Genomic DNA, 16,382 nt, shown 5'->3' with positions numbered 1-16,382 from the left:
GCAGGACAAATTCTTGATACGAAGTGATGACGGAGTTGCCAAGTATGAAACAAATGTCTGATTATTGCTTAGAAATGCTCCATATGTGCAGTCTGGGCTTAGATTCTAGCAAATCCACATAGCGAAAGAGCATCCTACTTTGGCGACTACCTGTTATGGGAATTTTCACCTTCACTAGCTGATGTCTGAAGATGTAAGAAGTGCTTAACTGAGTATCCACCCATATTTGTACCAGATATCAGAACTAATAACTGAATAATAACATTTTGCACTTTGTGTCCTTTTACTTGTTATTTGCAGGTAAGGTTTCTACATTGAAATGCAAATAAGATATCTTTATAATAAAACAAACACACACACACACACACACACACACACACACACACACACACACACACACACACACACACACACACACACACACACAAAATTGCTTTTATCTAATTCTCTTCCTCAAATACACTGCACAGCAAATATTAGAATAAAAAGGATTATTTCAGGTCCCTAATTTCTAGGCTTGTAAGAGAAACAACAAGAGGAAATAACAAAAATAAATCTGGCTAGACAGGCAGAGACAGAAATTTGAGAATAGCGTCTGAGCACAGGAAATGTAGAGTCAATGGAGGGAGGAAAAGAAAGACAGAGGAAGAGAGGGAGGCAGGGAAGGGGGTGGAGATCTGACCTTGATGTCTGGCCACAGCAGCCAGCTGGGGATGGAGACATGAGGGCAAAGCAGAGAAAGACAGACAGAAAGAGAGAGAGAGAGAGAGAGGGGGGGGGGGGGGGGGGGGTAAAGTGCATGGATGATCAGATTGCTCAGAGGGCAATAGAGGCAGAGATGGAGGGACAGGGAGGAGGACGAGGGAGGTGAGATAGGGTGATGAAATAAACGAAAGGGAGGGGAACCGGAAGGCTCCTGGGCAACGTTCCACCAGTGCATCAACTCCCTGCAGCCACACCCCATCATACACTATCAATATCGACTGCCAACAGAGACACACAGCAGTGTTCACATCTCTCTTTCTTTTTGGTCTTCACATTTCATGTCACACACAGGACATGGAAAGACAAAGTTAACAAAAATGTAATGTAGTGATGTAGATACAAAATAAAGACAACGAATGTTAAATCTCAGAATAGCATGAATCGTTTTTTACCTGCCTACTTGGAAACAATATATAAAAAATCCGAATACCATATGGAAACTGAATACAATAAATAAAATGCAGGTTATCTTGTGTATTGCAGCATATGGTGAGTGTTAGATTTGTATTGTTGATTGTCATTTATGCTTAGAAATATTTACTTATATATGCTTAGAGTTTTGTAATTAGTTGTAGATTGGTAGAGGTTTTGATCCTTGATAGTCTGCAAACTTTGTGTGTATTAGACAGCACTTTGGGAGCATGAGAGGTCATACCGTGTCTTATTGTTTTATGGTAGGATTAACGTAGTTGCGTCTGTTCTAGTCTAAGTGCTCTTTGTTTAGATGAACTGCAGGACTTCCTCACCGTGTTATCTAGGATGAACCATCTAGGGTGAGGGGGAGGCTACCCTCTTCCTGACCAAGGATGTTTGACCCTTTGATCAGCAGTCCACACACACACACACACACACACACACACACACACACACACACACACACAGGCAAGGTACTCTTTGTGTGTATGTAGACGTCATATGTTAATGAACTTATGCATATTCATGTAACCTCAATAAAAGAACAGTGGTACGGGAGAACGGACGAGAGCAACTGGGGTCAAGCGAAGGAACGGTGCCTGTCCGGTTCTCTCCCGTGCACGAGAAACATGAAGAAGCTTGCCTACTTGTGTCTTGCTTTGCAGTGTAATTATATTGTCTTCAACGTTCCAGCGGATGGGTTCAAGCTACAAACCTATCAGTGAGTAGGTAGCTGCTAGAGCTAAATCTAAAAATGTCCTGGTACAGATAGTGGGGAATAGTTGCTGCCAAAGAAAGTGTTGCTGAACATAAAAATAAACCCTGAAGAATCTGTCTTGTCAATTAAGCAAGGTTAGTGCTTTTACCTGAGAACACTGCAAGGCAATCCCCCCCAAAAAAGAAACAAACAAAAAAAACAGAAGCACAACTCCAAAGAAAAAAATAAAGCCAAATGTCAAAAACTGCTGTCCTTAGAATCTGATGTTTTTATAACTTGGCCAACTAGTATGCTAATTTTCTATCAGCTCTGACTTATAGCCCGGAGCTAGCCTGGAGCAAGCCATGAGCTACCTAGCTAATACTAGTGTTAGCTAATGATGCACAAGCTGTACTAAACAAAATGGTGAAAACTATGAAAGGCTTAAAAAAATGACAACTCTTAATTTTCAGTTTCATAATTTAATTTCCTTTTTCCCCTCCCAAAATTAACATCTCAATTGATTTAACAGTGCTAGCTGCAAGCTAACTTTTAATTTACAGTATACTGTAAACTAGCAACCCCTTGTAGTGTTGACTCCCATGCACTACCATTTTACCATCTTTTCCAAATATGGTAACATATTTTGTTTTCTACCTCTTAACAAGCCTCAGCTAAAGTTAGCATCAAATGAGCTTACACTGAAACCTAGCTAACCTGCGCTAATATTAACAGATCGCTCGAGAATTCTACACTCTACTCCACATTAATTTTTGTTTATCAGATGGAAATTATCTTCAGCATGCCTTAATTTATTCAGGGTTAATTCGGCATTGTTTCTGACAGAGAATGTTGTTTTAACCTAATTTCAAGAAAACATATTTTTGTATAGGGCCAGTTGAGTTTAACTTATTGAAGATGGTTATTGAATTATGATGTCAATGAGAGCACATATCATTAATATAGTCATCTCAGGATTATGGACATCTGTAGCACTAGCTGTGGGAACAGAAGCCCCACCAATCTATAACTTTCTGTTTGTGAGAGGTAGCCAATCACAAAAGGGGAAAAGGGGGCAAGTGAGAAAGGAACCAATCCAAAGCTTGTATAAAAAAAGGATTATTTTGAGCTGTTAATCATAAAAATTCTTCTAGTACAATCCAAGAATACAATTATAGAGTTATCTTCAGCATGGAATTAAAATTCTTGGAGGCACTAAAGTAATTAGCAGAAAATACTAGACTCCCCTGGTAGCGTCAGACATAAATAGGCTTATCCCTTATTATTAATAATTACTGGACATTCTAGAATAATATTAGTCCCACAAGAACAGAAGTCTAAACACTGTGGGCTTTATCTAGAACAGCATATTTCTTTGACAGGAGAAAAAAACAAACAAATAACCTAAAAAACCATCAGGATGAATAGGATCTGGTTGGTTGCGTTCATTCAGGTGAGCGGACACCTCACCTTATTTCCTTACCTGTTGTCCTGGATTTTCTGTCGATTGTATCGGATGTGGAAGTCTCTAAGCTCCTGTATCACTCCTGCAGACAACATATCTTCTACACGAGCATCCAGCCGCTTGTCTAGAGCTGAAGGACAGAAAGAAGTAGATATGACAAATGTAGCATGGAAATAAAGACACTTTCCACATTTCAAAGCTTGTTTTATTCCCCCACACAAAGAGCACATCTACAAGTCTCCCTCCTTACCCTCCATGTCAGCATGCAGCCAGAAGATGCAGGGGTCTTTGTACCTTAGCGGCCCCCCAAGACCATCACCGCCTTCCTGCCCCCTCTGCTCCTCCAGCAAGCGGCTATGTGGAATCCCCGTCTCTTTGTGGATTTGCAGACTCCTGTGTAAGTTTTAAGTTCAAATCAAACACTTGAAATCCACATGTACTATGAAGTTTTATTGAACTCCTTGTTTATAAGGCCTGGGAGGGTAAACTGAAATTACATAACAATCCGGTCAAATGAAGAATACAATTTAAAAGTGGTGAGAATGTTCATTATTGCTGCACCAGGGGCATATCCTTCAGAAAAATGAAGACATAAAACAAGAAAAAATACAAATAATTATGAAGAACAAACAATCTCTCAATCCTTTTCTCACCAGGATACTTTCAAAGTGAGCTTCAAAAACCAACACACCAAAACTCTCGACCTGTTGAGATTTAAATCGAAACCAAACTTGTGGCTGTGTGCTCAGGTTAAGAGGAAAAGATCATCCTTACCAGCTCATATTAAAGAACTGGGTAACTTAACCTGAGGCCAGAGTGCATGCTACACATCATGGAGCACAACACATGCCCCAACACAACATCCACATCACTAAAACTGACAGATTACCCTTGACCAGCTGTATCACCTGGCTATCTTGCGCTTGTCATTTGGGTGCAACATGGCAGCCATATCGGGGTCCACCTCGGCCAGTCGTTTATGCAACTCAGCTCCTCCCAGTTTCTCGAGCTCGAGCTTCCTGTTCGGAGACCCATCCCCTCCGTCCCCCGGCTCCTCGTTCTCCTGCTGCGAGACAAGTTGTATTTGCAAAACCTGCCCTCGAACACTGCCATTAAGCTCCTGCTTCCAAATCTTTAACACATTACAAGGTCCGTTTAGAGCGGTGCCTAGAGTCAGAAGTAATGTGCAATGAAAACAGAGATTAAGATGAGAAAAAGCACCCGTGGCAGTTTTATTAACAGTAAATGACTATGCAGCATGAAGAAATGAAACTAAAGTGAAATATTACATTATCTTCAAGCTGCGAAAGCTTAAGCACTCTGGCTTAATGTTGTTATCAAAAGTAAAATGGGTAAAGATAATAAGACATTTATACATTTAAGAGATTAACAGTACAAAAGACAGAAAGGACAGAGAGCGGTGTATTCAAGTTGAGCATCTATGACACTTACGCCAGTGTCCAACAGGACTTTCCACAGCAGAGACTCAATGTAATAGTTTGTTCCTCCAACAATGATTGGCAGTTTGTTCCTCTTGTGCATGTCATCTATGTTGGAATGTGTCAAGGAAGAAGTTTATCCCAGCGTATTTTGCATGGCTTAACAATTCCAGGACATTGTTGTGCATTCATGTACAATCTAAAGTAATTAAAAATATCATTATTGTTTAATTGAGGTAGAAAGAGTGAATACATCATATTCCTAATGAAAACTTTATGAACCAGTATTTCAGGAATTCTGGGTTTTCCCTTTATGCTACTGTTGAAGTTAACAGCATCAGTAGTATTTCAAAACACTCAAATATTATTGGACTTAATGGATGGATACATGAAATTTGTTTGTATTTTTATTTGTGCTGCCAAATATTAACGCGTTATCACAGATTACGCCATCATCACGATTAACGTGATTTAAAAAAAAATATAATAATAACACAATTAACGCATCTGGAGTGCAGAATGGCTCAAAATCCCTGAAATGTTTCCGTCAACGCATTTCGGGCAGTTTGTCCAAGTAGAGTTACCTTCGAACATGCGCAAATGAGCAGTTGATCTGGTAGTGACGGGCAGCTGAACCAGTCAGCTCAATAGTAGACGTAATTACATATTAAAAGATTTCCAAAGGGAAGAAATTGAAAAAATAAGAACTGATTATATCACCTTCCCTATCCCTTCTAAAGGGAAAGAAGTCCAATTTAAAATTTTGAATAAAATTTACCCGACAAATAGACTCCTTGGTGATAGATTCAAAATAGAAACTGGTAATTGTGTATTTTGTGAAACAGAAGAGGAGGATTTGGACAATCTATTCTTTTTGTGCAATTTCATACAAATATTTTGGTTGGATTTTCATACCTGGCTTTATTCCAGTGGGATTCAAATTACCCCATTTACCTTAAATATGATAATGTTTGGAGTGTTTTTGAAAGAAAAGAAAGCTAATTATGATGTTAATGTGTTATTAATCTTGTGCAAGCAATTTATAAATAAATGTCGTTTTTTTAAGACCAAACCAACGCTAGCGTACTGGAAAAACGACTTAAACCTGTTGGTTAAATCTTTGACTTTAGTTAAAAAGAAAAAGGCTGTTTTTTTTGTTTCCTTTATGGAAGATTTTGATTTAGTGAGTTAATATTCTGTTAAATTAAGTGACCCCATCTTTATATTTTCTTTTTCCTATGTATGAAAGTTGCTAATATGTAAGGAATGTTTATTCTCTAAATGTGTAATATATGGTGCATTTTGTCTGTATGTTAATTTTACTAATAAAAAAAAAAAAAGTCAGCTCAATAGACTATGTGCACGTTAGCATATGCTACTTCCGGTGCGGAAACTCCTGTGGGGAGCTTTGTTTCCGGTGTCCTATTCGCGCCTGGTTTACGGTCCAAAACAAGTTTAGCAAATGAATGAATCAAGCGGCGATTTACATTTCTATAGATGTCTTGGGCATTTACCCAATATATCTGTAAATGATGTTCATCGACTTGTCGATATTTTTTCCCCCGCACCTCCGAGCAAAAGAGAAAAGGGATTCAAATGTTATATTTCTCAGTATCTGTAAACAGCTGTCCCTCATTTATCGCGGGTGTTATGTTCTAAAAATAACCAGCGATAGGTGAAATCAAGTAGCCAATTTTATTTTTTGACGGTGCAAAACGTTTCGTGGACATCGTGGACATACAGCACTGCACTTCAGAGTCACACTGCTAGTGATCGATGCAGCGATTCTGTACTGTACAGGAGAGACGTCACGGAGGAGATCGTCTGCAGCGATCAGGACACAGGACACAGGACACCATGTGACATAAAAAAAAATAAGCATGCAAACTTGCACTAAAAAAAAACCCGCGAAACAGCGAGGTGAAAGGTGAACCGCATTATAGCGAGGGACCACTGTAATTTTGAAGGTAAGTCACAACATACCCTTCGTAAATACTAATGTATAGAAACCCTTACCAGCAATGATTCATTTTTTGTGTGGCTTTTTTTCACGGTTTGTTAACATGTTGTGTAGGTGTGTACTTGACTAGCTGATATCGACTTAACGGGAAACATCTGGTTTGACTATTCTTCACCTGTAGTTTGAATGCTGAACATTTGCCTGTTTAAATCACAAGACCAGTCACTATACAGAGATGTGCTTCTGAATGTGGACGATGTGTCTTCTGCTGCAGTGATGCAGTTCTGCTTGTGTTGAGTGACGTAATCAACTGATCGATCTAAACTCTTTAAACGTCAAAATTGATCATTAGATTTTTTTCATGACACAACAGCAGTGAGTGTTCCCACCTTCTGCTCTTTGTAACTTAACGCAATCTTTCTGTTTTCGAGTTTTGGACATGATTTTGGAGTAAATCTTCGCAGTAGCGATTGACTGCAAAGTAAAGCTACCGGAAATGCACAACCCCACATCCGGTCTCAAACCAGGAAATTAGCATTTTCTCGTGCACAGGGTCTGGTAGATGATAAACGCACACTGGCCCCCTCGATGGGAAATTTGAGTATTAACAGACTAACAAGACGGAACAGTCGACCGACATAAAGTATTATGCACATTGTGCAAGAAGGAATTTTCTTTTTACCGAACACTTCCAGCTTAAAATATCACATTAACGCGAAGCACACGTTAGTCGGGGATGCTGCTAGCACTTTGGCTAACGTGTCACCCAGCTTGCGACAAACCACTCATATAAGCAATAGAAATGCTTCCACCTGGGCAACCTGAAACTTTTGAAAGACCAAAAAGTAGACAGCTTTGAAACAAATGTCAGAGGTGTAAACTTAATATTAGCAATTTAGTTCAGCTTAATCAGAATGTGTTCACAGTGACTCACTGTCACTGTGAACACAGCTCACTGTGCTATCCACAACTGCAGGTTAAAGCTCCATCGTGCAAAGAAGAAACCGCATGTGAACATGATCCTGCACCATCATCATCTTCTTTGGGGCAAAGCTTGTTTAAAATGGACTGAGGCGAAGAGGATCATTGCATTCTGTTTTTATTTAAATTCGTCCCACCTCTTTTGTAATTGTAATTGTAAAATAGAAAAGCATAACAGGTCCCCTTTCAAAAAAACCTGCAGGTCACACAGACAGAGCCTGTGTGCCACACCTTATTCCTTCTCCCTCTTTTTCTGTCGCATCTTCTCTCATCTTGCACCTTGCCTTCTCTCCCCTCCTCCCTCCCTCTGGTCGCCTACTTTCTCCACTCTGGGATGATTAAATAAATACCCGACCAAACAAGATAAAGGCCCATCAGCCATCGTCACTCATCACTTGCAGAGGAGTGAGGGCGACTGCCGGCAAACAGCGAGGAAAATTAAGGGAGGAGAAAACAGAAAGAGGGATGGAAAACTGAGCAAACAGAGCCACAGAGGAGGAGGTCCAGAAGGAGAGAGTTTATGTGAACGGCATGTAGAGAGAAGGCTTGATGGCTGATGAAGAGTCATTACACCCATTAGGCGTCTTAACCATCTTGCACACTCCTTCCTCTTTTTCCTGATTTTCAGTTAAAATCCTCCAGCTCTACTAATCTGTATTCATCTCTTCCCGTTTCTCCCTCTTTCCCACCAGCAGGCTCGCGGTGCACTGAGCCTATTCTTGGAGCTACCGCATCCCCTCGCTGCGCTGGTGAGGGTGAGAGAGAGAAAAGCGAGTGTCTGTGTGTGTGCGTGCACCCCATCCTGATCTATTAATACCCTCTCTCTAGTTATCGCCTCCTCTCTCCACATCTGTGTGACGGCCAGTGTCTGCAGGAGGGTGTGACTGCCCAGACCGTGTGTAGATTTACCACAGAGACTCCTCTATAAATACAGTCTCTAGAGATCTCTCGCTTTTCATCTTCACTGCAACATCTGCAGCAAGACACAATGACAAAACAAGGATGCGTGCACACTTACAAAAATCAATTACTAAGAGTGAAATCAGTTCTTTCTCTGCAGTTACTACCGGTACTTGATAATTGGGGTGGGGCATTGTTGTAACATGCGGTAAGAGGTGTTATGGAAAACACTGCTCCCATGCTTTCACATGGCTCCAAAAAGGATATCAGTGCCACCGCTTTGTTCCTGAAGTCTACCACCGTGTAGGTGCTCACTAATGGGTCCACAAAGCCGATCATGTGATGTGTGCATTGGTTGCGCTCCTCAGCTGTCACCTTATTAGTGACAATGTCCAGGCCCTGGTACACCTGAAGGCACACAAAGAAAGGAATCAACAGGCAGGAAAAACTACCACATAAAATAAAAATATAAATAATTAGCCATTACAAAAACCATTACAGGAGCTATTACAGAATAATTCAAAAGGGGAAGTTAAAATTCCTGGAAGATAATTAGTACTGCAACATAATTAGCATGATTGAGGTTTCTTGTTTAGCGTCATGTGCACATTGCTCATGCACATACAACCACCGGTCTTGAGGGAAAAATGTGTGTTCCCTGACCAGTTGGCTGGTGGTTGCTGGAGGTTCTTAGGTGAAATAGGTTGTACCAAAAACCTCCTTGCGATAGCTTTAGTTACTATCAGACTGCTGCGATCACCTGCAGTTTGCATGGAAGACACCAACATCTCCACAAACACTGACTACTAACCTACCCTCAGTAAAGCTTGAAAAAGTGCAACACAAACTGGAAACTGAGAATGCAGCCAAAGTCATTCAAAAGGAACAACCTTGTACTCTGAAGGGAACAGTCTCTGTTTGCAGACAAGTAATCCCCCATGGAAACTACGATCAAATAGGGTAATCTGCCTGCGACCAAAACAAAGCACTGTATACCAGCAGTCCCCAACCCCCGGGCCATGGACCGGTACCAGTCAATGAGTCATTTGGTACTGGGCCACGAGAGTTGAGGCTCGGGTGTGAAATGTAGGGTTTACGGGGTTTTATCTGTTTATATCATTATTTTTTATTGTTTTTATCGTTAACTCTGTTTCTCTGGGTCTTTTCGTGCGTTATGGTAAATGGTAAATGGCCTGTATTTATATAGTGCTTTACTAGTGCCTAAGGACCCCAAAGCGCTTTACACATCCAGTCATCCACCCATTCACACACACATTCACACACTGGTGATGGCAAGCTACATTGTAGCCACAGCCGCCCTGGGGCGCACTGACAGAGACGAGGCTGCCGGACACTGGCGCCACCGGGCCCTCTGACCACCACCAGTAGGCAACGGGTGAAGTGTCTTGCCCAAGGACACAACGACCGAGACTGTCCAAGCCAGGGCTCGAACTGGCAACCTTCCGATTACAAGGCGAACTCCCAACTCTTGAGCCACGATTGCCACATACTTTTGTTCTTCATGAAGGTACCCATTTCAGATACTTGCTGTCTAGCTAAGTTACAGCTAGCCAGCTGACAGCATCCTTGTTGAGCAATAAATGTAACTCTGATTTTATATCTGACCTAGTGCAAAAAAGACATTTGAGGGTAGCTTGGGGTGAAAGACTATTTTTGAATATGGTCGAATAGTTTCACGTAATTACAGAGTAGTATTATGTTTAAAAACCCTAGGTAATAACTCCTAATGCTAAGAAATTGCTTGATAACCAATGCAGCAACTAGCTGGCTAACTTTAGCCTGCTTGCCCGCTAACATAATTAGCAAAATAGTACATGACGCATAAGTGTTTGGTGGGGGGGGGTCTTCTCCTAATTTGGAGTTTGTGTTATGGTCTGCATTGGGTACCAGTTGGTAATTAGTGGACTCCATTTCAAAGCTAACATTTGCTAGCATTGGTCACAGCTGACTTAAGGAGCAGGAGAAAGGCAATGAGGCAAAGCACTGAAAAGCACCACATCACCACAGCCAAAGTCTCTCCCACAGAAATTAGTCCACAGGGTGTCAGAAGTCACAGTGAGAGTCTGGAAAGGTTTCTCTTTTTTTTAAAGTTACTTTACAATCTAGTCAGACATTTACAATAAAAGGGTGTGTTATGTAAAAGTTACATAGAGCATGCTGAAAACAGTATTTCAGGCTATATTATGTGCTGTAAGACCGCATGTTTATTGAATGTTCTCAATCTGAGAAATTATAAAACCCAGGGCAACACAGCAAAAATAGCTTCTATAAAACAAATAGGGTCGGGGATTGAAATCTGGGCTAGTATGAGACTGTGCGTGTGTCTTTCAATGTCAGAAGCTGGTCACAGAGCTATTAAGGGAAAGGAAGGATGAGTGCTGTCCGTCTTCCATGTCAAATTGCTCTGGCCATCCCTGCAAATTATGACACGCATCTCCCGTCAGCTTTACATCACCCAGCGATGGAGCTCCCTCTTGGAATGTGACAGCTGGGTGTCACACAGTTGTCCGTCATGATTTTCACACTCGAACAGAGTTGAGAGTTTTAGAAAGGGATATCTTGGGATACAGAGCACATTTCTTGCTAGGCTTCTCTTGTTAGAAGCTGTGTTCAGCCTTTTAAACTTCAAAGTCGTTTTCTCCAGCATTAAAATGTCTGAGATGATCACACACATCAAAAGCTGATGCGCTCCCTTTCGGTGTTCATGTGCACTCCATCTGCAGTTACTTTTTACATGAACTGAGATGTTTTTAATTTGCACTGAATATGTTCACCTTCACATATGTTTGTACAAACCAATTATTTCCCCCCATTTGCAATTACAGTTCAGTTACAGAAGTCATTTGATGACATAATATCTAATATTTTCTGGATCACAGAATAAGGAAACAAAGAAACTTGAATTCATCCATTGCACAAGTGGGAGGGAAATTGGAGTGTATCATTAAGCTCGGTAATAATCAGACACAAAAAAGAGACAAAAGATCAAGAGATCATTACAACCGGATCAAGTCATAAAATGCCCTGAAAGAAAAGTAACTCATGATATTTATCGTTCAGCAGAGTTGGAGCTCCTGAATGATGCAGTTTGGTTTGCTGTTCGTTAGAGAGTTGTCAGGTCTAATAGTATTTAACATTTTAAAGTTTTCTTGGAGAATTACTTTAAGTGAAGAAAATTTGTCCTGTCCTGGCTGACTGTGCTGCAAGCCCAGACACGGTTAAAAATGTCATTTTAATGGGTTTTCAATTGAGCTAATGTCCATTTAGGTTCTCAGTCATCTAGGTCATGGTAGTCTGAGTCCTTGAAAAGAGCAACCTTCAGGTTAGAGAAGATGTTTAACCTCTTATTATCCAAAGAGTTTCTTGAGCTCCAAAACAACTGATGGAACCTGAAGTCCCAGGTACTTAACCCCTAGTGTGGTTGTCTCCTTGGAGGTCGTCCTGGGGGCCAAGGTGTTAAACGCTAACGCTGCCCAACCTCACCATCACACACCCCACCATTATCTTCATGCACCTGGAAAGGAATCTCAAGACTGCGCTATAGGTGGGTGATAGCTGGTGCTCGACAATCTCTGTTGAATGATGGTCATTCACAGTGGGCGTACATGACCTCCTTTACGCTTGAGTAGAATTACGGGGAAGGCATTCGGCATCTACCTGCAGCGAGTATTTGTTGTCAGATTGGGGCAGTGGCAAAAACATCTGACAACCGGTCTAGCTTACAAACAGCTAAAGTTAAACCGAATGTCAAAAACAATAAAGCGTCTACTGCGGCCACTGTTTTTGCTTTTCATTTTTGATATTTGATGATTTTTTTAATGCTTCTCTGGTCCCCGATGAATGCCGCTGGCGCGCCCCTTCTTTATTACGACCTACTTATCACACAACCAGCATTCAACCAATGCATAGGCCATCTGCATCCAACAACATGTGGTTGGAATTTTGGACGACTACACGGTAGCACGTTTGTGGAGGGTGAAAACCCCCTTTCTGCACGCTGTCCCAACAAAAACCTGAACGCAGATGGACCACAAATTGCATTCAGGAGTGCTTGGTGGGACAAAGAGTACTCCTTGACTGCCACTGGAAGGTAAACTTGGGGTGATCAGGGCAGATATTCCCTCTAAAGCAGAGGGGAAAGAGAAGAAAAAGGAATAAAGAATGCATAGGCTGGTGTATGGATGATTGATGAACTCTTGAAAGATACATTGACTTTTCACATAAGTTTCCTATACTTCTGAGCTGTCTCATCTTTTCTTCTCTTTTCTCTTTTTCTTACTACTCCGACTCGTTCAACAGCAAATCTTTGGTTTTGTAACGTTCATCATTTTTCACGGCAGGAAAAAACTGCTCCCAAGTGAACGTAAAGAGTGACTTTATCCATTTGTCCATTCATGCTAAACAAATAACACTTGTGTGTCCATTTGGGAGGGTGCTTTAGTCTTAATAGCTGGCTGTCTGCTTTGATTAAAGGCTGCATTTTCCTATGCTGAAATACTGAATAATAGTGTGTTTCACCAAGATTTTATTTATATATATATTTTTTGAACTCAGCCTTCTGGTTTTATGTGGACAGGATTTAGGTCCACTGGTAATTTTTGACTTGAAAGGGTTTCACAAAGTTTTCCTGGCATCTTCAGGGGGATTCACTTTCTGAGCTACAATCACATACTCTGAATGGATGACAGTAGACTACACACAGATGCTGTGCAGAACGTGGCCTCAGGGCTGTATTTATATGATAAAGTGGTGATGGCGTGTGGGAGGAATGATATTAGCCACCACTGCCTCTGTCTTACGTGAAAGCTTGTTTGCCATATATGTACTGTTCATCATCAGCAGACATATACACCACTACTGGTATACCAACGTGTGGCAACGTAAAGGCAAAGCCAACTCTGAGTATCTGAACATCTCCAATGTGTGTTAGGCAACCACATCTTAAAGTCTTTGGAAATCTGCTATAGGGTCGGAATACCATTTTTCCCCAAAGCTATTCCTTCCTGATAACCACACCGATTTATTGGTGAGACAATATTATAATAATAATAATAATAATAATAATAATGGATTGGATTTATATAGCGCTTTTCAAGGCACCCAAAGCGCTTTACAATACCACTATTCATTCACTCTCACAATCACACACTGGTGGAGGCAGCTACAGTTGTAGCCACAGCTGCCCTGGGGCAGACTGACAGAAGCGAGGCTGCCATATCGCGCCATCGGCCCCTCTGGCCAACACCAGTACGACGACCAGGACAGAGAGCCCAGGGATCGAACCGGCGACCTTCCGGTTACAGATGCGATTCCCAACCCCCCTGAGCCACGGTCGCCCCAAATACATATTAGCCGTTTTCCGATGTATCAGTGTCTGGATTTATAACAACCGATAAACCAAAATTTAAAAAGTAAAGAAGAGATGGGAGAAACACCCCCAATCCAAGTTTTGAGTGTTGGCACGCCACAGTTTGCCCACCAGAGGGAACCAAGCAAGAATCAGGCAAAGTGTAAACAAGTTAAAAAAAACAAAAAACCCTACACATTACAAATGTTCTCGAGTTCTTGTAACTGGACACACTCATTAAATAAGGTAGAAATAAAGAAGTGAAACAACTACATTCTAACTTCCTTACCTTTGCAATTTTTAGAGTTTTGGGGCTGTTTCTGTTTCCATTTAACTGCATCTGTAAGCTGTATTCATGAGCGTGTCTCAATAACTAGCTTATTGCATGATGCTGCTTCCAATCGTTCTGCATTAATTTGGGGTAAAATATTCCAAATCTACTCGTCTTATATTGTGATTTTCACCCAGTCAGATTAAGCTCAGAATGATTAAGTCAGCACAAACCAAAGATTGCTGTTTTGTAATATCTCAAAGTTGTTTTTCTTTTTAGGAAGTATTTTGTGGTGCACGCCTTGCCCACATCCTCTTGAAACCTGCCTGACATTGCTACTAAGCATCTTTTTGTATTCCTGTAGCATTCAAAGTCAGCAACAAAATACAACTGTTTATAATTTGACATACACTACACGTGTTAATCAATAGAGCTGTGCAGGCTATTGATCAAATCCTCTGTCAGAGCCTGTGTGGATTGCGTGTACCTCTCAAAATGTTCTTCATCCAAAAGAGGGGAGCAGTGCAGGGCAGAACAACCAAGGCAGATAAATTATTTACGGCTTCTCTGCACGACACCACCCTCAGCCAAGCGAGAGTTGGATGCAAGAACGGATGGAAGGATGGATGGATAGATGGATGAAGGATATGAAGAGCAAATCAAGGAGGATGAAGATTTAAAGGGGTTTCTCTTTTTTTGGAAGGACAACAGCTTTAGAGAGATGAAAGGAGATGAACGGGCAGAAGAGGAGACAGAACAGTGCTGTGTACTTGTTACAGAGAACAGGATGCTCCCTCACAAATTTGCACACATTATCTACCAGCAGCCTTCCTGCTCTGTCTCTGACAGACACTCTCACACAGATTGTACCGAGAGGAGACAGGATGATGGTTAGAAGGATGGCAGCATGAATGGTGAAAGAAAGACTGATAGATGCTCAGAGAGACAGCTGGTATTTCTCTGTGTGTATAGTAGATAGAATTATAGAGAAAGACATACAGGGATGGCTGTGTGTCTCATTTTGAGCCACCCCACCTAGCATATTAACACAACTTTGTTAGTCACATGGTGAAAAAACCAAAGACAACTTTGAAACAGCTCTGTATGGTCAATTTAGCATCCCCCCCTGCTTTAACTAACATCACAATACAATACAAAGTTTAATTTATTTTATCAACTTTTATTCTGACGATGCTGTCTGTGTTGAGCGCTCAGTGGATCTGCGTTCGACTACTCCGCCTAGGCTGCACTGTGAGCGCAGATCCACTGAGCGCAGCACAAGCTAGCAAGACAGAAGTTAAGCTCGTTGCAACATGGCAAATTGAACCTCCCCCACCCTCATTCAGATCTGGCCTTTGGAACTATTTTGGTCTTCATGTGAAGTATGACCCTGAAGGTAAGCGCGTCATGGACAAAGGTAAAACAGTATGTTGGATGTGCCACGCAATGCTCAATTACATGGGTGGGAACTACTGCGTTAGCGCAGTTTGCTCGTTAACGTGTTGGCCGTCCAGCCCCACGCACGGGGCGATCGGCGGTAGCTCGTTAACGGAGATTTGCCGTGTTGTGGCGTTAACGTCATTTCAGATTAACGCTGACAGCACTAGTGGGAACAAAATGAATATGACTGCACATTGCCAACATCATCCTAGTGCAAAGACAAGTGGAAGCAGACAAAAACAACAAGCACGCATGCTACAAACTTTACCCGAGTCATTTAGACAGCCGTTAGCACATGATTCTCCTTATGGGGACCTGATATGTTTAATATGCTGCTGAGAATATAGCCCAGAAGAAGCGTATAGTATAGCTTTTATTTTGGAAAGAGCCATTTCTCTGTAATAAACTCTCTTTTCCAAAGATGAGTGATTTCTCGATCAGATAGATTTATTTTTTTATTACTTTGTTTCAGCAACACTAAATTTAAAAACTGTACTTTTGAGTTAAAATATATATTTATAATTTTAATAAATGACAAATTAAAAAAGCATGAACATTTTTTGTATCAAAAAAATATCGAGCTGTGACACCAAAGTATCGAACCGAACCAAACCGTGAATCTTGTGTATCGTTGCACCCCTAATATATATATATATATATATATATATATATATATATATAT

The 16,382-nt window shown here is 41.1% G+C and overlaps 1 protein-coding gene across 1 annotated transcript in view; it reads right to left on the bottom strand.

The window, feature by feature from the left end:
- trit1 (tRNA isopentenyltransferase 1) overlaps nt 1-16,382 on the bottom strand; it is a 47,824-nt gene that overhangs the window by 14,139 nt on the left and 17,303 nt on the right. The window contains exons 2-6 of the mRNA XM_086280674.1: nt 8,889-9,029; nt 4,794-4,892; nt 4,250-4,407; nt 3,592-3,734; nt 3,360-3,471 (exon numbers count right to left, since the gene is read on the bottom strand). Of these exons, the coding sequence (XP_086136800.1) occupies nt 3,360-3,471; nt 3,592-3,734; nt 4,250-4,407; nt 4,794-4,892; nt 8,889-9,029 (653 nt within the window). The remainder of the gene's footprint in view (nt 1-3,359; nt 3,472-3,591; nt 3,735-4,249; nt 4,408-4,793; nt 4,893-8,888; nt 9,030-16,382) is intronic.

Source organism: Aulonocara sp. 'chitande type north' Nkhata Bay, linkage group LG22 (genome assembly GCF_057382095.1).
Source record: "Aulonocara sp. 'chitande type north' Nkhata Bay isolate Kocher_YH1m ecotype deep benthic linkage group LG22, A_spYH_male_GT1.1, whole genome shotgun sequence".
Taxonomy (NCBI): Eukaryota; Metazoa; Chordata; class Actinopteri; order Cichliformes; family Cichlidae; genus Aulonocara; species Aulonocara sp. 'chitande type north' Nkhata Bay.
This window is presented reverse-complemented; position numbering and strand designations above follow the sequence as displayed.